Raw genomic sequence first — 24,300 nt, 5'->3', positions numbered from 1 at the left:
TGCAAACATCATGAAGTTCAACATGGCCAAGAGCAACATCCTGCATCTCAGAGGTGTTCAGAGACAGGATAGGAAGCAATGAGCACAAACTGAATTGCAGGAAATTGCTTTCAAACATAAGATTTTCCTTTTGAGAGTGGTCAAACACTAGAACAGGTTGTCCATCTCAAATCAAAATTCTAAACATGACTACAACAAAAAAGAGGTTAGTTTTTCACTAAGTCCACTGAAAGAGCAACTAACAGGAAAATGAAATTATTTATCTGTGTTTACACTTACTCTGTCACCGACTCAACAGTACAGGATACTCTACTAATGTATTACATATTACCTTACCTGTTAATACTTTTAAAAAGCCAGTTTACAGACACGATCTTCTTATAAACGTTTTTCTATTCACTTGGAATATTTGGCCTTTTAGTGGAAAAATAAACCACTAAATTAAGCAGAATGCTATGATTTAGTTAGTTACTTATATTTAATCACTTCTAACTAAAAGAGATCAACTTTGCCTATCACTATCTAAGATTAAGATTTGATAGCACAGCTAATAGTGAGAACTGTCAGCTGTATACGAAGAAGTCAGTCAGTAAGTTTTACTGTTAATGAATGATTTTTCTGTTTTCTTTACACATCACAGTTCCAACTCCAACACTGACAATAATGGAACCAATCTGTTTTTCAGATTAGCCAAAACCTAGTATTTCCATTAGTATTGTTTCACAGAGGGTAAAAAAAAATAATCTATTATTGAGATATATCAATTACAATTTCATTTAAAAAGCAATTAGAACCACTCTAGCAGCATTCCTAATTGAACGTAGATTCTTATAAGAATATATGTAGCTGCATATAATATATGTGTGTGGGTGTGTATGAGCATTTTGTCTCTTGGTTACCATGTGCCTCTGAAGGAGTTCATTGAGCATAGGAAAAAACATTAATATTTCCACTTAAATTTATAAACAACTGATAAATCAGAAAAATATACATAACGATCACTCATACTGACAGCCATGCTACAGAGATGAGGCGCTGAAGGAAATTTAAAAGTTATATGATTTCTCAGTTGTGGAGTGACAAAGTTCTGACTGGGTTATATGGCTGAGCTTAGTCAAAGGAAAGCTACCGGACAGCTTTGTGTGGTCAAGACCCTTTTTGTTTGGGTGGCTATAAGTTCACAAGAATAGCTGGGAGGATCAGATCAAAGGCCCACCTGGCCCTGCATCCTCTGTGCCCTAGTAGCTAACATCTATGAAAAGGACAGGATAAATATGTAATGACATTTCTAGAATAGTCTCTTGGTCTCCAGCAGTTTGTGATTCAAAGACTTTGTATTTGCATTTAATAGCTTTCAATGGAGAGAAGCTGCCAGAGAAATCAAGTAACTTCTGTCAGCAAGCTTCAGAGCAAGAATATTTTGGTATGCAGTAACAAGACTGTACTTCTGCACAACCACTGAGGTATTGCTGAGTGAAGATAAGCGTCACAGTGAACAGCACAGAAACAGAAGCAGCAGCAGACTCGGTTTGAAGGAAGAGTCAGAGACATGACCTTCTCTCCTGCGAGCTTTCCAACAATGACAGAGGAGGTACTTGGCTCTTTTACAGCCTTAGACTAAGGAGAGTAAAAATAAGCATACTCTCCAATGCTTTGGTATTTATCCCTCTGCAACTCGAGAGAAGAAACTTTTGATGATTCAGAAAAAAAACCCAAGCAAACACAAAGAATAAAAGCCTTTACACATAGCAGGAGTGAGAGTTTAAAGAGGACTCTGATGTCTACCTCCTTATGGAGATGTGAGGTAGTATTTGGAGTAGGAAATGCTTACTCAAACCAAACCCTATTCTCTGCATTAATGTTAGCACTCTTAATCCCAAAGATGGCTCTAGGGATTGTAATTTTTTTTCATGGTAATGCCATTTTAAGTTTGTAGCATTCTTTTCACATTTGTTTAGGATTTTTAATGCTACAACATAAATGACAAGTCTTATGAGAATATTTATCTACAGACAGTACTTTAATGACCCTTCATTTTTTTCAACAGTTCTGTTTATTTTGACTATTTCTCTCTCTCCCAAATATGGTTGCGGTTTATTTTTTTCAGGGGCTTTGTGTAAACCTCAGTTTCACAACTGCCTTTCAGCTACTATCTCCAAAGGTTCCACTTCAAAGTAAAATTTTCAGAAAGAAAATAATTGTTTCTTCTAAACCTCTTGTTCTTTTGGAGTTACTACTTAGTACAAACAAACAGCAGCTGCAACATTCTGAGCCCATGGGTTGCGAACAAGTGCATGAACTACACCTCCATGCTTCAGAAGATTTAGCACCTTTGAGATCTTGTTAGAACATGACTTGTAACTACTAGTTGTTGGGTTTTAATTAATACACATTCAGATCAGCTTTACTTTTTTTCCCACAAAAAACATCTAATTCCCTAAACATCCTACAGTGTGAGACTTGATAAGGTTTTGCTGCGTCTCATCTTTTTCTGTGGTTTCTGAAGATGTATCCCACATTGTTTCTGTATCATTTTCAAGTACAAATGTGACAATTATTCTTGAGGGAACATCTGTTCTTAGTAATTTACCCAGATTTATACTTCACTGTCAAAACAATAGAATTGCAGCTGAAAAACAACCTCCATACTTAGTGACATACCAGGTGACATCTCCTTTCTGGTGAAGTTGTGATTAATGTCTGCCACAACTCATTCTTCACACGTAGAACTTCAGTTATTTTTTTTGTTTGGTTGTTTGTGTTCTTTTGTTTGGTTTGGGGTTCGTGGTTTTTTTGTTTGTTTGTTTGGGTTTTTTTTTGTTTGTTTGTTTTGACTTTTATAGGCATAAAGCAAAATTAGATCTACTCTCCAAGATTGCCATGAGCTTACTGTCAACTGATCACTGATTAACATGAGTAAGTACTGAGTGGGCAACAGGTTACCTGATATTCCGAGAAGGGGAGCTCCCTGGAGAGCCCTTACACAAAAGACTTGTTGGATATTAATTTTATACCCTCAGGATTTCTTCATATATGGTATTATCAGATTTTTTTTGCCTCCTTCACAGTAAATTTAGTTGCACAAAACATATACCTAAATGCCCAAAATCCAGCAATAAAGCTACTCTTGTCCAAATCGTGGTTTTTTCAGAAAAGTAGTCCAGCAGACATTTTAAAATAACAAGGTATCACCATGTTGGAAACTACTGATGTAATCTCAGTTGTAATGGAACATGAGCAGATTTTTATGATCTGCGACATATGCGGTCCTTCACTCCTCTCAGAGGAAAGCAATACTATTAAGAAGTATTGATTCTCCTCTCCCAGTGGGAAGAAATTAATAAAACGGAGGCCTTACGAACTTGAGCTACGCAGGGAAAATAGGGTCTTTGAGGGTTTGGAGATTTTTTAATTTATTTCAAAGGCAAGTATTTTATCTGTTGGAATCTGAATTTTAATTACCTAATTATGTTTACTATGTTCATTGCTTAAACTGTCAGTGCTGGGATCTATGGTGTCCTTTTGTTCTGAAGAACACTACAGAACTGATGAAAATATTCATATCGCACAACTTAGCAGACAGTAATAAAGTAGTAAATGTTTCAAGAACAAAAACCTAAGATGTTCTTACCAAGTTTGTGAGACTTTTTTTTCCAAAACCAGATAAAAAATATAAAACGTCTGCAAAAATAAATGCTCCAAAATTGACTGCAAATAATATCGTAACTGTCTGAATGAGTTGAAACGTGGATTTAACACCCGTTAGCTGTGATAAAAGTGAAATTGAGTAACATAATTGAAAAACAACTAATATTCTAGATTGGAAATCAGATGTTTAAGACACCATTTTGGCATCACTTCACTACTTCTGCATAAGAAAGGGCAGCCTTTGTAAATAACCACTGATTAAAGTGGCTTGTTACTTAAATAGTATTCAAAGCAAGACACAATGAAGATGCCACAATGATGGAGTTCTCAATTATATTACAATAAATTTAGCTGGTGTTATCACACTTATAGAATTCTTTACGCTGTGATAAGATCAAAATAATTGATTGGTGTGTTTTCTACTGAGAGTCAGAACAGCTTGAGAAAGTATGTATCTGAATGTTAATAGTATGCAGACAAGTGGCATTTACATAAAGATCCCCTTCCACTGGCTATTTACCTTTGGAATGATAAACATGTGATAGTTTGAACTGGCTTCACAGATGCAAGTAAAGCAGTCTTATTGACAAAGCAGCTCAGGATGAATACCACATTGTAGCCCAGAGAGTATTTAGGGGACAGATTTAATTATCATAAATTTCAAAATACTAAATATCATTCACTGCTTAGACATTCAAAATCTTTACTGAATTCCACTCACTTTTCAAGTTAGGCTGGAGCCAAAAGGAAAATATGGAGCTGATATTTTTATCATGTAAAGTTAACGCTTTTAACCTGTTGTATCAGTGAACCATTTGACCAGTGATCGTTAGGACATGTTAAGTGTCATTATCTAAGACATAAAGTAGAGATTTATAATTTTAACAAATTACAATTTAGACAGATCTAAATTTGACATTGGCTTCAGGTCCAAATCTCAAAAAAATACTTTCAAGAGAGAAAGTCAAATGATTCCATTTGATAACAAAAAATCTATGGTCTTATTAGAGGTCCAAATTTATATTATAAAGCCTACCTAAAATTCTAAGGTTTTTCTAGAAGATGCTGTACTGCACATTCATAAAACACTACACGTTTCAGAATCTACAAAATACTGAAGTAAATATTTGTATCTGAAATATATATATATATATATATAAAAAAAAGAAAACTTTATGAAGATTTATCACAGAGTCAAAGACTTTTCAGCCAGGAGGCTGGAGATGCACAAGAAAATGGGAGGTGGCACAGCCAGCACCATTGACCTAAACTGGTTGAAGGGATATTCCATACCTTATGGTGTCATGGTCAGCATATAAACAAGGGAAAAGTTAGCTGGAAAACCACTGCTCAGGAGCTGGCTGTGTACTGATTCGACAGGTGGTGAGCAATGGCATAATGCATCACTTGTTTTATGTATTCTTTTATTATTACTAATAATATTATTATTAGTTTCCCTTTCTGTCCCATTAACCTGTCTTTACCTTAAGCCAGCAGGTTTGCTTTTTTCCCAGTTCTCTCCCCCATCCCACTGGTGGGGGGACAGGGAGTGAGCAAACAGCTGTGTGTGGTGTTTAGCTGCCTGTGGGATTAAACCAAAACACCTACATACACATGTGGGTATATAACTCAGAAGCCCGTGACATTGGCACCTGTATTCTGGAAAGCCTGAATGTGACATTATGAAGAACAGGACTTGTTAGAAGCTTTAATTTTCATTTAAAGACCAGCAATTTTCCATCTAAAGCACTATACATACAACATGTGGGAGAGAAGAATATCTAACCCTCTTTTCAAACACTTCCAATCATGCATGAATACAGATACCAGTTTTACCCTTTCTTAGTCTTCTGCAGCCTCCTCTGTCTTCTGTGAGATTTAAAAAGATTGTCACTGGTAGTTGTCTGATTGGGTCTTGAATTTACTTCTAAAGAATTAGAAATTCTGTCTTCAGAGGGCAGCAGCCTGATTTCCCATCTTAAGAGAAAGCTTTAGTCTCATACATCAAGACACGGATGTTCTTATGAAAATAAATCAAAGACTTTTGGTTTGAAGAATCTCTGAAACTAAACACACCTACTCTGGCTATTAGTGAAACACAGAAGAGACAGAATCATTTATGTCAAAGGTGCTGACCAGGGTTCGAGTGAGCAACTGTTTAACAAGATCTGCTCAGAAAAAAAATGAGAGTAGTTCACAATAATTTACACAGTAAGTCACGTATCATTTGGAAGTATTCTGGAAGCTCCATCTGGGATAAAATATAGCAGTACAGAGGATCATCAGACATCTTTTTTAGTAACAGAGAACTCACAGCGTCTGCCATCTCTTTTGGTACAAAAGACAGCACAGCACAAATAACTTTAAAAATGCATGGCTGAGGTTCCTTTTAAGGTGTTTCAATGGGGATCGATCAAAATAACAAGTGACATACTCAAATTAAAATCCAGAGAACTTCAGGAAAGGCTTATTCTCATAAAAGAAAAGAAAGAATATGTAACCTTAGTTAAAAGAAAGAAAATGCCTTTGTGTTTTAGAAAATGTGTTTGTTCTCAAGTAAAGGGTTCTGAGCATAACTGAACTTATACTTGGTCACACAAAGTTCAATATATTCTAACAGAAAAATACCAAGCAACATTACATACAAGTTCTAAAATAGCGTGAGGAAAACAGGTAATTAGAGAAGCTCATTAACAAAACAAAATGTATAAACCTCTTCGCTGTGAACTTTAATTAGTGAAAATCATTCATTTATTCTGTCTTTTCTCATAGCACACTCAGATAATGAAAAAATAGCAGCTTTATTTCCAGTAAAACACTAGATAAAATGCATTGTATATATTACTTACCCGTTTTCATTTCTAATAAGCGCTTTTTCTTTTGTTGTCTCTCTTGTTTTTCTTTTTCTGCTTTCTCCTTAGCTATTTTAGCACGTCTCTGTTTTTCTTCTGCTTCCCTTCTTCTCATATTCTCCTTTACTGCTTGCTATGAAAAAGTAATATAGTTTTATTAAAAGTGAAGTCTTAGCAAACCAAAGCTGAATCTTAAAAAAAAAGAAAAAAAGCTTTAAAATTGCATCTTCTAACATGAATTTCTCAAGCAAAATAAGTATTTTGATTTCCATATTTAATACATTTTATTCAGAAAAGTAACCAAATTCAGAATAAATGCATTACAAACATACTAATTGGCCCCAAATAGGGATTTCAAATTCAGCAAGAAATGCAGCTTAGGAATACACACGTTAATGTAGGAAGAAACCAAAATATCTAAACCACCTGGTTTCACAAAACTGTATGTTACTATTTGTATTTCTAGAGTAGTTTTAAGATTTATTCGTTCTCATGTTGCTACTTGACCAAGCAAAATAAGGCTACTTGGGTAACTTAGCTGTGTATTTTTTTTTAATTATTATCCACGTATGCAGTAATTCACTGGGTTTATACATTTTTGACTTCTGTTTAATACCTGCAAAACATTGTTTATTTTGAAAGATAAATAAATACACCAAAGCCTCCAATGAAGCCAAAACAGAACCAAGTTTCAGTTTTTAAGTCATTATTTTGCATATTCAGACATTAAGCAAAAAAACCTGTCACATTCTATAATTTTTAAACTAAGCTATTTTAGGATTAGGTTTTAGTTATTTTAGTGTACCCTGTAAATTCTGAGTACTCTACATTGGCTTGCATTAAATGCAAAGTGCCATGCACCTGTTCTTCATTGCAGAAAGTTTCTCTTTTCAGAATGCATTTACACAAAAAATCTCATATTTCACAGTAGATCGAAGTGTCCCCTCCTACAAAATGTCCAACATCTTCACAAGGTCTGAGGCAGAGGTTATATGTTTGCAGGGATAATTACTGTCTCATCTTATTTTTAGCAAGAAAATATCCAGCCTGCACTCAGAAAAAAAAATAGAATGGACTGAATAAGTACTGTAACGCACTGATGAATGTGGATTACACCAGTATTTGCATGTCGCACTGTTTGTAACACCACTGCAATAGAGAGTGACCAAGGAAGGAAAAAAAATAAAATCACACAAATCTTGTGAGGAATTACCTGTCTTCAATAACTGAAGAAGAATATGATTTCAATGATGAAAAATGACAATAGTATGGACTTCTTAAACAAAGCAAAACTGTACTTCCACAGTGTCTTCTCCAGAGTCACCTCTGGCAGTTTTCTTGATACTGGGGAAGAAGGGGAGAAGCCTACCACTAAATGCTAAAATTCTGAAGTGAATTAATTTTCAAAAATGATTTGCTGATTTTCAGGCTGTAAATTCTGTAAAATAAACTGCTGGGTAAAACTGAAGTGGGACTTGAGCACAAGTACAATTTTGGCAGAAACTACACACTTCTCTAAAGAATGACGAAGGAAATTTCTACTTTGCATCTACTTTTTCCCCCAAAATAATACCAGTAGGACTCAGCCTCAGTCTGCAGTCACCCCAATGTACATGCCTATTCCTTTCTCACCACATGGATCAACTGAGCTCAACTTAGTAGTTCAGACCTTCACACCCAGAGTAAACTGGATGTTTTGGATTACCCTGTCTCGCCTCCAGCCTTTCTCTAGCAGGATACTGGTCTTTTCTATCGTCTGTGTCATAACTTAAAATTTCAGGCTGATGATGTTTTTGATATCATTTAAGACACCACTCCTGTATACCAGGCACTTGCTATTGACAGGTCTTCTTTGAGACATCAGGTAGACAACTCTCCAGATTCAACTAACCATATTGAATATGCATCTCCCTTGAGCAGAACAGGAGATTAGACACTCAAGCTCACATACAGATGCCAATGTTTAGAGGTCTATGCCCTAGAATCAAATCCTATCCTACATTCTGCGTTTTCAACACAAAACACAGGTGTCTAAAGTTCTGAAAAACGTTTATACCAAGAATTGTCACAAACTTGACTGAGACAAGCACATATTTGTTTCTTACACTGTTTCCATTTCAACGATTAAATGTCTTAACACTTCCTTACTCAAAAGGCCTAAAAAGTTAGGCATGGTCTGATGGCAACTGCTATGTATGAGCAGCATTACATTCAGCATACGACATGGCATGTAAAGTTAAATCTCAGAAGAATCACCAAAGTATACACCTTTTATGCACCACACCACGGCTTAGTTTCCAAGACGGAGGCATTCCTGGGTTCTCTTGTGCTCCTCAGGACTATTTCTGAATTTTATTCAAGTATTCGTATAATATAAAAGAAAAATATTCTAGGGCTTAGGGAACACATTCTTACTTGGTTGCTCTTCTTCTGGTTCTTTAAGTCATGTTTCTGCTGCAGAGCAACCTAGTGTTGATGGGAGCAAGGGGTTTCTATAGTCCTACGATTAGCGTACTGCTCTGGACATAAGAGTTGTGGACACAAGGCCTCTTCCCTCCCTCTTCTATTAACTGCAAGAAAATTCTACCCAGCATGCAAACACAAGAAGGGTAAGTGCTATAATTACTTCATGTGATTTCAGAAAGCTGTTTTTCCAAGGAAAGGAATGAGCCTGTTAGCAGTAGGTCTGATGCTGTGAAAGCACAGAAGGTCATTAACAGAGATGTCCAATACCTAAGAAGTTTCACTGACTGTATCAGGAATTTAGCTTTGGGAGTCAAAGCACTGAAGGGAAGATGCTTCACCCATTTTTTGGATGTAGCCAACTAACTGTGCTCGAGATTTGGCGCTCACAGAATGTGAATGTCACAGCGACCAAATAACACTGAAGTACCAAGTGCAATCCAAAGTTAGCTGTGAACATTTTTTTAAACATTTGCATTAATTGAAGACCAAAAAAGCCTTATAACTAGATAAGTACTGTATGTAAGTTAAAAACTTTGACAACAAGGATGACTGAACTTAACCTTCCCACACCTACTGGTGACTTTGGTCTTTTAGTTTTGGACTTTTTAAGTATCTAATGATTTTTCAGCACTAAGTTTAGAAGTCTTTTGAGCTAAGTTTTCTGAGATACCAACCACCTTCAGTTTCTGTCAGTAATCAAGACCAATGCTAAACAATCCTGAAAATCAGACCTCAGGCGTCTCACACTAGGCATCTCAAAAATCTTTTCCAAAAAGCATCAAAACTGAGCGCCTATTCAATACTTTGTTTAGTGTCATTGAATGATAAGTGGTTTCATGCCTTATCTACACATCTTTTTCATATAGCCTTCAAACTGTGCTCTGCAAGACAGGATTATTAATTTTCCTCAAGGTTTCTTCTATCATGCTCATCAATAACATCTAACTGTTTCGAAGCATTAATTAATCCGTCTTTATAACACTGCTGTGAGGCAGGGGTTAGTATCAATGCTACTTTTACAGACACAGAAAAGAAAGATGGGGAAATTAAGGTAAAGCACAACCACTTATTTGTGTCTCCAATTCAAGATGAATGTAAGCATTTAGAATGCCTGTGCTACAGCATTTAAATGGGATGCGTGGCTTAAACACCAGAAATTAAAGTAATGCAACTATTTCATTACATTTAGCATTTTTTAAATCAGACTCCAGAGTTTCAAATTAAGCACTGAGAAAGTCAGGAAAACATAATACTCATGTTGAAAAATCTGTCATATGTAACTTGCCAAGCAAAATTATTCTGATGGAAAACTCTGCCTTCTAGGTTTTTAGCTGTTAAGCTCTGAATTAGCAGAGGCTTCAGAATCTTTACATGTTCTAATAACTTTGCTAAATATGGGTACCATTTTAACTCCTTTCTTTACAATAGACGGACACAGAAATTTCAAAACCATTTTTCAATATCTACCAAAAGAAGAATTTTCCCTTACCTATACCCTCAGACATCTGAAATCATTTAAAAAATCCAGCCAACCAAGACCAAACAAGACTGGAGAACATGCAAGCAACTTAAATAAGAATGTTATAATGATAACCATCAAGTTGCAATGAGGAGTAGATGGTAGAATGACTAATTGGTTCTTTCTACAGATCAACAGGCATGAGCTGGATTGCTGCTCGAGACTGGCACAAGGCTCATGCTCAGATAAGGTTCCTGCAGAAGTGTAGCCAGTAAGTTATGTCATCATAAGTAGCCAGATGTGACATAAGTCACCATTTCCAAATTATCCAAATGAATAAATTCACACACAATTGAGGACCTGACTTCTTATTCTGCCACTTCTGGAGAATGAGTTGCTTACCCACCAAGTTAGCAGAATAAAACAACAACAACAAAAACCAAACTATTTTTGCAAAGAAAGCTCAAAGAAAAAAACAAAACTGAAAAAAACCCACAAAACCACAACCCCCGGAGAAAATCAACAACCGCTTCCTGCCCCCCCCCCCCCCTTACCAATCTGAATGTACTCATAAATTACCAAGATAGTGAACCCCACTAATCCTCAACAAGAGCTCTAAAAGTATTTCGAACTTATATAGCTATCAGTTTTCCTGAAGCTGTCTGGTTATTTTAATTTGAGGGATATACCAGTCTTGCGTATGTATTCTGAAGTACATTCTCAAGTAAATTATCCCTCTTCCAAAATAACTACGTTGACAATGGTAAAAGAACGTGAAATAATTTGGAAAACTACTAATTATAATGAAATTTGCCAAGAAGACTGTTTCTATGAAAACACTTCGGTGAGAAATTTCTACCTCACTTTTCAGAACAGTCTCTAGTAAAAACTCTTAAATAATATTTTGGTGGAATTAAAAACAAACGTACACCACCATCACCAAAATACCGAAGTTAAAGAATACTTATCTTATTATCAAAATTTGTAAGCATAATGGAAATGAGATTGGCCTCAAAGAACATCTAAAGAAAAATAGAATTAGAATTCCAAAGTAGCTCAAGCTTTTAAGATGAGCTAGTATGTGCAAATGTTTGAATACACAATGTGGATGCTGCCCTGTAATGGAAGGACTGAGTTAACCTCCACATCTGTAACTATTTTAGACAACTCTAAGCCAAAGCATTGCTGAGTTTGAATTATGCTTACAACTGAGCACTACGCAAAAGGAGCCACCCAACAATAGCTTGTCTCAGCCTAATTAATGTCTGTTTCTTAAATGTAATTAAAACATTGAAAATTATAATAAAACAGCAGTTCTTAGCCTGCGCCCACCCCAATCATCCATTTAAAAGGGAAAAGAGGAAACATTTAAAATGCATAAAACCAAAATCCTAGATGATCTACTGTCACAAAAATTAAGGGTCCTTAGAAACAGCCTGAGACTGAGGAAAATACGCTAGTTTATTTAAACCAGGATAAGGAGCTTTGAGTTCCCATAGCAGGGAACCTGCTTACAGATGTAAACCTTGACACTCATCAAATGCTGCAGGCACAAGAAAAATCAAATGAAATAAAATTCTGGGTCTGGATTTTGCATGGGAAGAGCATGCATCATAGATATAGAATAATTGTTAGAATATTTGTATTTAAGTAAATAAAAAGCATCCTTTAAACAGGAAATGCAGTTGTATTTAAAAAAGTTAGTTTCAGATTTTTCCCCTTCAGGTTATGCACACACATAAGAGGTTCGGTTTTAAATTACATCAATGGCTATTAGGAATTTCCAATTCTTTCAGAAAGAAATAATCCACAACTAACAACTCAAAACTCTATTATCCTTAGGATATCCTAAGAATTTAGGATATGCAAAGACCAATTTCTGATATGAGTATCAGATGTCATTTAAGGAGGAAGAAAATTACTTTTAGTTTGTTCAGTAACTGAAATATTACAAAAATAATTTCTAAGAAACATTAGGCAGAAAATAAACAGACTGTACCATGAACATTGTCCTGAAGTTGTTCAAGTCTGTTAAAAACTCCTCCACTGAAACCTTCTTCAGATCAATGGCATAATATCCCATCACGTTCTGATAGAGTTTTTCCATGTTCTCATGCATCCGTGAAAGTTTCTGAAAATCTTCTTTGGCATGAACTAGAAAGCTGTGCGCTGCTGTTAAGGCTGCAAAAATACTCAGTAAATCCAGTCAAGCCCATGGTTTTTACTTAACATTGATCTGTATTTCATACACATTTTTCATTTGCATCAAATGAAGTATCAAAAGAATTCCTTCCATATCACATATGATGTCTAGTATTTACTGTGCATATTCAGGCTCTGAACAAATCAGGGTGCTTTCATCAAATTTTCTCAGGCACTTAAAGATTATTCCATTATCATATAACTTTGTATGCAATGAGATGTATGAGGCTAGTCTAACTTCAAGGACCTATGTAGTTTATTTAGTATCACTTTCTCCTTATTGAAGCTAAATGTTTACTTATATAAACTACAATTTCCATGACATTTAGGTACAGAAACCAATAACTAACCTAGATACTTAAATATATAAAGAAACAGTATAGTTCCTGCTACAATTAGAGTAAAAATACAAAAATTCATAACAGTATTAAAAGTAAAAATCATAAATGATTAAAAACTTTATCTTAATTATTTTTACATTCTTTTGGAGCAACAGCAATGCCTACATTTCTGTTACTGGTGGCCAAATCAGGTATTTATGCTTTTTTCTAAGGCTGTTTGCAATGTCAACACAACTTAATTAGAGGTAAAACAATAGAACTACTTCTGCACCAAAGCACTGTGTAACATAAATGGAATAAAAACCTCTATGTTTATTCAAGACTTTTGATAATACAGTTTGTCAAAGAAGCTCAAAGAAGAAATACTGTGTGGAGTCATTTCCTTATGTAGGATGACTTCATAAAGTGTTTACTTTACTGGAGTGGTAGCTAAACAAATATTTACTTTCCATTATTTTCCTGCTGCAGGAAAGACTACAAAAGACAAGAAATAGCAATTTTACCTTTACTCCCAATTTCCCACCCCAACTATTGCAGAAGAGAATTTGTATTTGTATACTTTATACTACAGATACATACACTATGGTCACTTTACTTTATGAAAAACAGGATTTTTAAACCACTGCATTAAAATGTAAACAAGTAGAATTTTTGTCCAACATTCTGTTTTATATACACAGTAACAATTTACTGCTGGGTGAATGTTTTTACCCTTCAGGTTTTTTGCAATGCACTCTTCTTTTAGTTTTGTTCAGAGGCTGAATCCAATTTGAATTTCTGTATTAAATGTCCTTCTGTTTTGTCAACGTTGCTTTTAAAATACCAAGTAAGCAGTTAATGGTTTTATATTTATGATTTAGAATTCATGCTAGAAAGTCATCCAATGATGTTCTCGGACACATGCAGGAAAGGAGAAAAAATGCACTTCCACAACATTCAAATGTCACTATTATAGAATAATGGAATCATAGAATAGCTTGTGTTGGAAGGGACCTTCAAAGGTCATCTAGTCCAACCCCCCTGCAATGAGAAGGGACATCTTCAACTAGGTCAGGTTGTTCAAAGCCCCTTTCAGCCTGTCTTGGAATGTTTTCAGGGACGGGGTATCTACCAACTCTGGGCAAAATGTTCCAGTCTTTTACCACCCTCATTGTAAGAAAATGTCTTCCTCATGTCTAAGCTGAATCTCCCCTGTTTTAGCTTAAAACCATTACCCCTTGTCCTGTCACAACATGCCCTTCTAAAAAGTCTGTCCCCATCCTTCTCATAGGCCCTTTTTAAGTACTGAAAGGCCACAATAAGGTGTCCTGGAGCCTTCTCTTCTCCAGGCTGAACAACCCCAACTCTTTCAGTCTGTCTTCATGATCAGAGGGCTGAACACCTCTCCTATCTTCGTGGCCTCCTCTGGACCCCCTCCAAAAGCTCCAAGTCTTTCCTCTACTGAGGCTCCAGAGGTAGATGCAGGACTCCAGGTGGGGTCTCACCAGAGCAGAACAGAGGGGCAGAATCACCTCCCTCGACCTGCTGGTCTCTCTCTTTTTGATGCAGCCCAAGATACTACTGGCCTTCTGGGCTGCATTGCCAGCTCAAATGGAGACGGCTATTAGCTGGGTCTGTAAGGGCAGAACAGTCTCCACTCCAACAGCCTTGTAGAAAAGGACTAATTAAAGCCTAGATTTCAATGATTTGAAATGATACATGTCCCATCACCCCCCAAACATTTGATTTCCAACTTTCTCTTCCTTTAATAAGTCTCCTTAGCTAGTATGAGCTTCTCTCCATGCCTCTGTTGACTTCCAAGATGCAGCTTGTGAGCAGCTTCAAACTGCCTGTGTGGACTGGTCAACAACAGCTCAGAGAATTAATGCTGCTGGCCCACTTTTTCTTCAGCATCAATGCGAATCCCTCTCTTCTTCTCAGCTCTCAAGGTGCACACAGAGCTTACAGGAAACTACCCTTCATAGTTGAGTTTCTTTAAAATTATTAAGGATGTTCAAAAGCTATCGGTGGGACAGCAAGGAAAGGTGGTAAGAGGATTTTTAAATCCTCTGATTTGTCAACGTTGCTTTTAAAATACCAAGTATGTACCAGCTGCCAAATATTAAATAAAAAAAGTAAGATGAGAAACTAGACATGACAAAACACAGGTTAGGACCATCAAAAGAAATGTCAGCAGTTCAAAAAAATCCACTAAGTGAAACTAGAAACAAACATTGCTACATCCTGTTTATTTTTGATCCTATTATTTAGGATACTTATTTGTGATTCTTAACATTTCATTAACAGGACTTAGTGAGAAATAAACTATATTTTGCAATTATGAGGTTGTTTATTTACACAGAGGGTAAAGAGAAATTAGATAAATTTGTTTTGTTGTCAGTCTGTGCAATGCCATACATCAAACATCCCAGTAACTTAGTTCAGTTTTCTAGGAAGGAAAACAAATTCAGAAAAAAAGCACTAAAATTATCAATAAAGTATATACTCAAGTTTGTAAACAAAGGATATGCCGGAGTATGTAGAGAAAAGGAAACTTGGGGGATAGAGAAGTGAGAAAGAAGAAATTTCTGTGATATTCTGCAAGATGCAACTAAAGTTACAGCTATGTAAATAGAGTAAATAGAAATACATAGTGTATAAACTGCTTAGTTTATACTGTGAAAACTGACTCCTCTTGCATTTGAGATACATAATTTTAAACCAAAAATACAGCATTCCAGAAAGCTCCTTTACTATCCAGTATTTTAATACCAGACACGATGAATCCTGAGATTTTTATTTTCCATTTGGTGCATCATGGGATACCTTAAGTTCTTGGCATTCTATTGAGACTGTGCTTCAATTTAGGCATTTTTAATAAGTCTTCTTCCTTTTTTGCTTAAATGTGGCTTTTGTTAGCCAGCACTAGCTAAACGGGAGACAACAGGGAATACTACTGAGTAGAGCAGTCTCAGCTGTAATTATTATGAACAGGTTGATATATATGCATTATCAGCTACACAATTCATTTGCTTTGGATGAATGAAGACAGAAATATAGCAGAGCCGCAACACAGGTGGGAGAAAAGGAAATCAAGAAGTTTGGTATTTGTTAACTTTTTCTGAAGTTGCTTCACTTCACAGACTACCTTTTTGGACTCACAGGACTACAGATCATCATACTGCTCATTAATGGAACAGGAAAGCAACACAGGGCTGAGACGAGCCATATCTGTGGCAAAAGTTCTAACTACTCTATGTTTTGTCTCACAATATTCACGGCAGCTCTTTTCACAGGGAATTGCTTGTCTGAAGTTTATACTGATTGTAATATCAAAGAATCATATCAGTTAGAAAAGACCCTCAGGATCATCGAGTCCAACCATAACCTCACCTAACTCTGGCACTAAACCATGTCCCTAAGATCCTCGTCGAAACACCTTTTAAACACCTCTGGGGATGGTGACACAACCACTTCCCTGGGCAGCCTGTTCCAATGCCTGACAATCCTTTCTGTGAACTATTTTTTCCTAATATCCAATCTAAACCTCCCGTGGCACAAATTGAGGCCATTTCCTCTTGTCCTGTCACTTGCAACTTGGGAGAAGAAACCAACAGCCTCCACGATACAATCTCCTTTCAGGTAGTTCTAGACAGCCTCCTTTTCTCCAGGCTAAACAGCCCCAGCTCCCTCAGCCACTCCTCATCAGACTTGTGCTCCAGACCCCTCACCAGCTTCATCACCCTCCTCTGCACTCTCTTACATATGTTATGCTATATAAAAATACTAATGTATTGCAGGGTAACTCAAGCCAAATAAAAGCAGCTGTAACCTTAGAGCAGATCATGAATAATGTGAACCTGTACCAAACACTTCCTTAGTATACCCTATATTCACTGCTTGTGACTTTTTCACAAATTAACCTACATATTAAGTGTAGATAATTAAAAGGAGTACTATTCTGCAGAAGAACAAAAGATGAACAAGTGCCCAGATGCTGCATACATTTTAGCAGAATCTTCAAAATTGAACTCAGATTGCTGCTATATTAAGCCAGTAACTGCCTCCATAAAAATATGGCAAACTTTTTGAAGAGTGGTGTAAAGACTTTGAGGTCACTTCAAGCCAGGATTTCAACAAATGTTTTCCACTAAGGCTAAAGGGTGTGAATGTTCTAGGGCTCTATTAAGGATTTCCCACATCAAGTTCTTCTGAAATTAGCTGCAATTGTCTGAAAAATGTGTCATAGGGATTTCCTTTTATATACATATACCAGGTTCAACAGTAAAATTCCATATCTGAATATAATAGTCCAAGAAATATATAAAAATGTTTAGATTTTTAAATTAGCACCTTCTGAAGAGTATTTGTCAAATAATACCTTTTCCTTGACTCACTCACTCCTACTTGCATCTATGCTATAATACTAAAACAGATTGACACGTATTTGTACCACAAAGAGCTGCTGCATCCAGTGCGTGCACTCCATATATTATGAGCAAAACCACCACTGCTAGCTGTAATATACATCTGAGGTCCAGATCAGATATTAAAGACCTGTATAAAGGATTTTTTTTTACTTACGTTTACATTCTTTGCAAAGTCCTATCTCACTACCCATCCACACTGTCAACATCTTGACCCTCTCCCAAAGAGCAACATACAATCTTTTTTCACCTAACAAGGTCAGGTACTCTAATCTTCCAAAGTCCTTAAGATGTGATGACATCTTACAGACTTCAGTTTGTTTATGTTGCACAGAAGGAAGCTCAAAGTATGAGGCCTGTTAAGTAACCCACAATTTAGAGGCAGCAGGTAGTCTCTTTTTCAGAGCTGAAATGGGTTTCTTCTACCTCCCTTGAATCAGACTCTGACTTGGGTAAGCACTGCTCCTTCTTTCTCCTTTCAAAATGTCAGCAAATTTTAACTTAAATAACAAGGAGAGAGGAACAGAGATCTGATCAAAAAGAAAGGACTCTGTTCCTGTCTGAAAGGCAGCACCCAACTCATTTTCTCTCAAGTATTAGTTCCATAAGCTTCTGTGAAAATCACCGTTAATGCTCCATTCAGTGGTAGGCTGAAACTTGTCAAGAGTTTCCCAGTTGCTATTTAGAAAATCATGAGATGAGAGCTGGGCTGATAAAGAGCATGTTGACTAAGTTACTTAATTAAGCTATTAACATGCAATACTCTTCATAAACCCACTAAATTTTTATTTTGAACATGCAAGTGTATCTTGTTCACTATGCTTTTTATTGAACATTTCACTCAACGGATTGAATACTCAAAATCAATATCAATTCAATATTATTTGATTTTCCTAACTAAAGTCAACAAAAGAACTGCAATAATATTAAAAACTATAACTTCTTTTCAGCCTCTACACATAAGATGACTGACAAACTAGCACTATCTAATATATAAGAGAAATATTCATAATTCTAGACCTTGTCAATAAAAGAGTGTGCCAGCTGTGCATATATCTGACTTCCTAAAGAAATAAGAATGCTAATCAGTTCATTAGGGGCCTTTGGGTTGTGATATTTAGCGACAGGATGTAATAGCCTGCTTGTCCATGGAGCCTAATTGTACTCAGGATGAAAAATTATTTCCAACAAAGCACCATCCTTCCTTTTTCAGATTTCCTGCTGGTTTCTTTTTATGAGCTGCATGCCTTTCATGGCATCAGCATCATTCAGCTTTGCTTGTCATAGGAATAAAAGTGAAGACAGGTCCAGGCTTCATCAAGCTGTGCAGGATTATCTAACCTTTACATCAAACATTTTTTGCTTCGTAATTTATTGAAGTTCCTGTTTTTCTAAATGGGAGCTTCTTTAATTAGTGTGTTCACAGACTTTACTGGAAATAATATGCAACTTCACTGTTCTGAAATTACTGCACGTCTGCAGGGAGAGGTAGTAGGTGAGGGCAAACTATTCCCGTTCATGATATTTACTATTCAAAATATTGTCAATTGTACAATCTAATACCATGAAATATGTAGTATGGCTACTTTTACCTGTACCAATTTATTCTGAGTAAGACCAAATATTCATCTCACCTGTTTCTGATAGTAGTCAATACCCAATGATTAGGGAAAACAAGAAGGAAGCTTGGTAAGCATAGTGTGATCATTCAACTGATCTAGTATTTACTTTCTAACAGTCAGCACCCTAGTGAATTTTCTGAGCTAAAGCTACCTCTGGACTACTGTGTTTAATAGCTCCAAAAGTACTACCTTTAGCTAATTATCTAAGTCTTACACAAAATTCATTTACATTTTCAGCCTCTACAACATCCTACAAGCAAATGCTACAGTTTAATTGTCTGTTGTGTAAGAAAACATTTCTGCTATTATGTTTTAACTTGCTGAACAGTATTTTGCTTGGAAGGAACCTTGGCTATTAATAAGACACAATGAATATGCTCCTAACTTTCCTCTTGTATGGCATACAAAATTACAAGTATTTTTACTATATTTTCCTAGCTTTTTTGATTTTCCACTTTCAGATTATTATTATTAAAATAACCCTGATGCAGAAACTATTGCCTGCTGCTGATCATTGTCACCACTCTCTGCTCCACCAGTAAGTATACAGTATACTTTTTGAGATGGGGTGATGGAAGCACTCAAAATACAAGTGTATTACTGATTTTTAAAGCAACTTATTTGTTTCCTGCTTGCTCTTAACTATATTTGTTCTCAATTGTTCTGATGTAATGTTTTTCCTTCAAATCTATTACTCCATCATTGAAATTGACTTGTTCTTTTGTCAGCATCTGCCAGTTCTCCTTTTTTGACGTGAGGTTTTTCTTCTTTTTTTTTTTTCTTTTCTTTCTTTTAAGATAGTAATCGAGAAAAAAATCGTTCCACTTTTGATCTAAGAAATTTATTTTCTAGCAAGTCTTTATTAATACACCTTGTTGAAAGATGCATGCAATTTAAGTTGTGATCTACTGACTGTCCTACCTTTACTGCTTGCTGTAAGAAATCTGCGAGGGATGGTTTCTCTTTACAAAACCCACATTGACTCTCCCCCATCATATTATATCTCCCATATATAGGTGTTGATTCTGGTTTTATTCAGTCCTCATCAGTTTTCTTGGTACAGAAACCAGACTTACTGCTCCACATCTCCAATCCTCCTTGCAGCCCTTTTAAAAAAACTCAGGTGCTTCTTTTCAGCTCTGATTCTTTTAGTGTCTTGGGGTAACTTAGTTCTTGTAGGAATCTGTAATCCAGCTTATATTTGAGTTCATTTTAAAATCTTTTCAAGTCTTCTGTGACCACTGGTTACTCCTGGGGATTTATTGCTATTCATTTTAAATTCTCCTTTAAAAAAACTTACACTGACTCCTTCATCTGAGATCATCCTTCCCCTCAAAATATTGCAGAGTGGGGTCAACTGAAGTTCTCCCCAGAGAAAACTGATGCAAAGAACAAATTTAGCTTTATGGCTATGGCTTATCTTCTTGGTACACATTGGTAATCTAAGTCTTCCTTAGCAGGACTGTAGCTTTTGAGATGCTTGAGAAAGATGACATCTATACCACCCTTTGCTTTAAGGATAGCGATCATTTTAGGAAATGCAATCAGTAAACTGCTTTAATGCTCTTCATACTTGGGAATGGAATTTCAATCCCTAAAAAAGTTATGTTATTTATTGACAAGGTCTGCCTATTTAGCCGATCTGACTTCTACTGTATTTTAACTTTTCAAACTATTTCTCTACAACTGTGACTTAATCTTCCTAAATACAATTTATAACCTTATAGCACAATATTCTACTCCCTGACAAGAAGTTTCAGAAGTGCCCAATACATCAGTAACACAAAGGGAAATGAGGCATCCCACATAATATTTTTCTTTTTATTTTAGATCTTTGATATTAGCATAAAAGTACCTATTTATTCCTCAGCTTACTTTTCCCATGCTCTCTTTCTCAAGTGAAGCTAATTTTTTCGGAGTATTCTTCATGCATTCTCAACTGAACTTTGCTAATTCCTTTCATGTCTGTTTTATAGGTATGGAAGTTTTATAACCACATCTCCAAAGAACGCTGTATACTAAATTATCTGTTACTTCAAACTCTAGTCCTCAGCTTAAAAATGAAAGGTTATAGGGTATTTGAAGTGCCAGCATCATGACTATTTTGGATTAATAATAGTCTGTCCTTTTTCACAGGTTTTATTTCTTAATACGTGCTTTTCATTCCTAACTTATTAGACCATACATCATTTTCTTAACCAAACACAGACTTTGCATAGTCCTAGCAACATTTCTGAGAAAGCTATGATGGATATGTTTTCCTTTAACTTCCTAGCAATAGTTTATCTCTTGCCTTCAGGATCCCTTCTCCTAGTTCTGCTGTTATGCTACTGGCTTCTTCAGGGACAAAACTTACATTTCACACTATAGAGACACCATGCTGGTGGGCTGCAACATATCTCTCAAAAACACATTGAGCTGGAAAAAAAAGCGAGCAACAAAAACAAACAGAACAACCTCACCAACTTTACAAAAAATCAGTAGCAACATTGCAAGGTTACAGATAGCCCACAGAGTCCAGAGAAGGCCTAAAGCTAAGTTGTGCATGCTTTGCTTGCAGCTAGTCTACTGAAGAAGAAACTGGCCCTAATGCAGCAAGAACCAGTACATCTACTTGGCCTCAGGGTCCCTTGTCATCTTTTATTTAATGGTATGAGATTAATCAATAGAGCTGTCTCCCGAGTCCCCCTGCCTTTGTACACAGCAAAGTTGTCTTCCAGCTAGGGAGCAACCTTACCATGCCTGGAGAGGAAATTTCTACCTGATTCTCTATCTGCTGATATTTCTGATTCCAGATTAGTCTTAGTCCCCAGCATATACGAACATCATCTGGTAGGGAGGTTTAAGTAAAAGAATGTGTTTTTATCTTCGTTAATTAAGTATCTTCCTGTCACAAAGATTTCTTATGAGGGAGGCAGGCAGGCAGGGAAGTTGGCTGCAGGATTTGGAATAAATAAATGGGGCAAAGTCTAGTTGGAGGCCCATACCTAGTGGAGTGCCTCAAGGGTCAGTACTGGGATCAGTACTATTCAGTATATTTTATATATATATATATAAAATATAATATATATATTCAACATATTCATCTACGACTTGCATGAGGGACTAGAGTGCACTGTCAGCAAGTTTGCTGATGACACCAAACTGGAAAGAACGGCTGCCATGCCACAAGGCTGTGCTGCCATCCAGCAAGACCTGGACAGGCTGGAGAGTTGGGTGGGGAAAAATTTAATGAAATATAATAAGGGCAAGTGTAGAGTCTTTCATCTGGGCAAGAACAACCCCAGGTTCCAGTATAAATTGGGGAACGACCTGTTAGAGAGTAGCATAGAGGAAAGGGACCTGGGGTCCTGGTGCACAGCAGGATGACCATGAGCCAGCACTGTGCCCTTGTGGCCAGGAAGGCCAATGGCATCCTGGGGTGTATTAGAAGGGGGGTGGTTAGTAGGTCGAGAGAGTTTCTCCTTCCCCTCTACTCTGCCCTGGTGAGACCACACCTGGAATATTGTGTCCAGTTCTGGGTCCCTCAGTTCAAGAAGGACAGGGAACTGCTGGAGAGGGTCCAGTGTAGGGCAACAAAGATGATCAAGGGAGTGGAGCATCTCCCTTATGAGGAAAGGCTGAGGGAGCTGGGTCTCTTTAGCTTGGAGAAGAGGAGACTGAGGAGTGACCTCATTAATGTTTACAAATATATAAAGGGTGAGTGTCATGAGGATGGAGCCAGGCTCCTCTCGGTGACAACCAGTGACAGGACAACGGGCATCGAGTGCAAACTGAAACATAGGAGGTTCCGCCTAAATATGAGAAGAAACTTCTTCCCAGTGAGGGTGACAGAACACTGGAACAGTCTCTGGAGACATTCAAAACCCATCTCAACACACCCCTGTCTAACCTCATCTGAGTGTTACTGCTCCAGCGAGGGAATTGGACTAGATGATCTTTTGAAGTCCCTTCCAATCCCTAACATTCTGTGATTCTGTGAAATGAGAAATTTTTTGGTTCTGTGGTTACATATACAAAAACAATCACAGTGGAAATGCATACATCAGAAAACAAACACAGGGTGACAGACATCTTTTCCTAAGATATTCTCACATTAAAAAAATCATTTAACACTAAAGTGAAGTGCTTAACATTCTCATTATAAGTACTTCTCACTAAGTTAAGAAACTTATACACAGTGTAAAACCTGACAGTAAGCACTTTTCTCCACAGTCTATCCACTACAGATGAATCCTTTAATTGGACTGTTCATGTATTTAGTTTTGAGGGGAAAAAGTTACATTTTTTCAAAAATAGATGCTGCAGATTAGACGGAAGTTATGAAAAGGAATGTAAAGTTGAAAGTAAAGCAATTAAATTACTGTCTTTTTTTTTTTTCTTTTTTCCCAAAAGTACTCCAAAGGATATTGACATTTTTGCTACAAACTTATCATGCTTATCTTCAGGAACTGGAAAAGTCTGCAAATCCTTCTCAAGCTGTTGGAGTTGTCTCTCCATATGCTTCAGGCTCTTCTCCAGGTTTTCTGCTGAGACTAAAATACAGAACGTTCATTCTGTTAACACCTTAAACAAGAAACATTGTTTGTAAAATACATGAGTTAAAAGCTCATCCAAATCAGCATACTACATTTTTAATTCTGAAATAAAACCACACTGAACAAATAAAATACAAGATGGGGGAAGGGGAGGTGTCATTCTACAATGTTCAGCTCCCTTCACTTATGCGGTTGCCTTATTCTAATTACATGTATGCTGTTTGAACACTGCATTTTGTTTTCTTTTTATGCTTAAGGTTTTGCACTGCAATTAACACTCTTTTAAACATCCTGACATACACGTATGCTGGTCTGTCTTCTGATTAACCATAGGACAAGTTTTGAAGCTACTCCAAGAACTACTAAGTTTTCTTCCATCTCATTCTGCTAAAAGAAGAAAATAAGGACATTTGTATGGAAGGTCATAAAGAAAATAAGACCCTAAAACACAGAGAAAATGGGGCTATTAAACACCTATGCATGAAACCTAAAACTCAATTCCCTAGTTTGAAAGCATGATGCCTGATAAAAAAAAACCAACAGAATTTGTCAAAGCGGAAGTGCTTGACAAGCTGGAGGGAAGCGCAAACACTTGAGAGAGTTTGGCAGAGCAAAACACAGGCCTAGGAAAAAGAAAAGAGTAGAGATGAAACATCAGGGATTTATAGAAGGATAGAGAAAACGCGCAAATTTTCTGTATCAGAAAAAGAGAAATGCAACTTTCATCCATTTGAAGCAATAATATTTGATCTGTAAATAGATTATT

General features: G+C 36.5%; 1 protein-coding gene across 3 annotated transcripts in view; it reads right to left on the bottom strand.

Moving 5' to 3' along the window:
• DIAPH3 (diaphanous related formin 3) overlaps positions 1 to 24,300 on the bottom strand; it is a 226,826-nt gene that overhangs the window by 64,354 nt on the left and 138,172 nt on the right. For all 3 annotated transcript variants that reach the window (XM_082073435.1, XM_082073436.1, XM_082073437.1), the window contains 3 exons: positions 23,407 to 23,531; positions 12,425 to 12,589; positions 6,498 to 6,633 (listed from right to left, as the gene is read on the bottom strand). In XM_082073435.1, the coding sequence (XP_081929561.1) occupies positions 6,498 to 6,633; positions 12,425 to 12,589; positions 23,407 to 23,531 (426 nt within the window). The remainder of the gene's footprint in view (positions 1 to 6,497; positions 6,634 to 12,424; positions 12,590 to 23,406; positions 23,532 to 24,300) is intronic.

The sequence above is a fragment of the Streptopelia decaocto genome (genome assembly GCF_964273445.1).
Source record: "Streptopelia decaocto genome assembly, chromosome: 1".
Classification (NCBI taxonomy): Eukaryota; Metazoa; Chordata; class Aves; order Columbiformes; family Columbidae; genus Streptopelia; species Streptopelia decaocto.
This window is presented reverse-complemented; position numbering and strand designations above follow the sequence as displayed.